At 41.3% G+C, this 2,038-nt stretch overlaps 1 protein-coding gene across 1 annotated transcript in view; it reads right to left on the reverse strand.

Annotated features, from left to right (window-relative positions):
• Positions 1–1,143, reverse strand: part of LOC107099866 — a 4,209-nt gene extending 3,066 nt beyond the window's left edge. The window contains exons 1-2 of the mRNA XM_015398139.1: positions 977–1,143; positions 621–865 (exon numbers count right to left, since the gene is read on the reverse strand). Coding sequence (XP_015253625.1) covers positions 621–865; positions 977–1,143 — 412 coding nt within the window. The remainder of the gene's footprint in view (positions 1–620; positions 866–976) is intronic.
• Between the last annotated feature and the right edge of the window lie 895 nt (positions 1,144–2,038).

Consider the following 2,038-nt stretch of genomic DNA (forward strand, 5'->3'; position numbering starts at 1 on the left):
TGAAAAATTTGTGCGTTTAGGCCAGGGTTCGTTTTCGTGTGGACGGGGCCTGAGAGCAAAGAAATGAACAAAACTGACCTACATCTGTCCTTCAGTGACACAGGATCTGAAAAAAACTTCACTGTGAATCAGAGAAATTTGATCCATTTATTAGTTTAACTTTATTGATCTCACATTGCTGAATTTGACCTCTGCATTTAACCCATCCCCTTGGGGAGCAGTGGGCTGCCAGCTGGGTTTAAGGGTCTTGCTCAGAGAGCCAGAGTGGCAGTTTGTGGGAGTGGGTTTCAAACTCAGAACCTCAGGATTCCATGCTCTAAGCCTTCACCACTATGCCGCCACTCCCCACTATTATGTTATATATCATATTTGTTGCAATCCACTCTGCTCCATTATGTTGACCTTCATCTCATGGCAGATCAGTTTTAATGTTTTTATATTAATTTTATCTGATCAACGTTTGCATTTGAAGTAAATCCTGATTTATATCTATAATAAAGTAAACAAATGTTATCAAGGCATGTTATAATTTGTTTATTTTTGTGTGACTAAAGATGTTTAAAGTTATATAAAAGAAATCATGCTAAGTCTTAGATCTCGAAAACTCGGGGGGGGGGCACAGAGGACTCGAAGAGATGGGCTTGATCTGGGACACATGGAAGATGGGATGGATGCAAAGAGAGGAGGGAAGGCGGAGAGAATGGCAGATTCCCCAATGGTCCTCTCCACCTCATAAGGACCAATGCATTTGGGGGACATCTTCCTGGACATTGGGAGGTCCTTCCCAGGGCCGTCCTGGCCCGGTTCCAGAAGGTCCAGCAGCGGCGGATGTGCTGTTGTACGGAGGGAACGATGTCTGCCTCTTCTGAGGGAAACAAGGGTGGCTGGTATCTGAAGGGAGATAGACCTGTAGCTGTGGAGACACTAGAGCGTATTCTCCCAGCTCAAAAGTTGACTCCAGTTTAAAGGGTCTGACTCAGTGAGACATCTGAGGGTGTTTTCTGACTCCTGGTTCATTCTTTCCACTTGACTGTTGGATTGAGGGTGGTAACCGGAAGTGAGAGAGACCTTGGCCCCAAGCGCCGAGCAAAATCCTCTCCACACCTCGCGGTCAGACAGGATGCCCTGGGGATGACCCAGCATGACATTTACTGTTTCAGCATCATAATTGTGGTCTCAGCCTAATCATAGGCTACAAACATAGCACAAGAATTCACCTTAGATGACAGGTCTATGTAAAAAAATAAAATAAATAAAAATAAAAATGTAGTTATATAACTTGTTTACTTGAGTAAATCCTCCACAGGACCCCAATGTTGGCTGAAAATGTCTTTTTTGGAGTCTTAACAAATGTGTTATCTTTTCCCTTTGGTATAATTCCCTTACAATTTGGACCCATGGGTTGTAGGAAGGCGGCTTTGGTTGTTCTTAATTCACATTTGAACTGCTTTTAAAAGAATAATTAAATCTTTTTCTGACAGCCAATAAACTGCATCGATTAACCACTGCGTAATTTAAAGGTTTTAAGTTTGGCGTACAGTGAGAAAGGTGTGTTTCTAAATAGGCTTGATCAGCAATTTTGACTTTTGGAATTTTGGACATTTTTACGCTTTGAATGAATTGATGGAAGAGATGGAAGAAGAGCTAAAGAGAAAAAGCCACTGCTCTGCTTTACACATGCAAAGGAAACATTTGAACCAATTCAACCTATTTGCTCAGTGGAAAGAACTGATTGGAGCCATATGTTTAGCTCTGGATGGAAATGAAATGCTGCTGCAGTTCCGTTTCAAACCAGGTTCATCCCCAACTGGAGATGATTGGCTTTTTTTTTTTTTTTTTTTTTATTAGTCTAATTATTCCAGAAAATACGAAGCCTTAAAGACAAGTCAAACAAAAGCAGCTGTAAACCAAAGGAAATATAGGCCACAATAGATAAACGCTAACTTTTGCTTTTAACTGTGGAAGGTCCTTCGACTCCATAGCAATCCTTGTCGCTTGAGAGAGATACAGCAAAAACGATCTAGAAATAAGTAAAAAA

This window comes from Cyprinodon variegatus, unplaced genomic scaffold (assembly GCF_000732505.1).
Source record: "Cyprinodon variegatus isolate N-32 unplaced genomic scaffold, C_variegatus-1.0 Scaffold914, whole genome shotgun sequence".
In the NCBI taxonomy this organism is placed as follows: domain Eukaryota; kingdom Metazoa; phylum Chordata; class Actinopteri; order Cyprinodontiformes; family Cyprinodontidae; genus Cyprinodon; species Cyprinodon variegatus.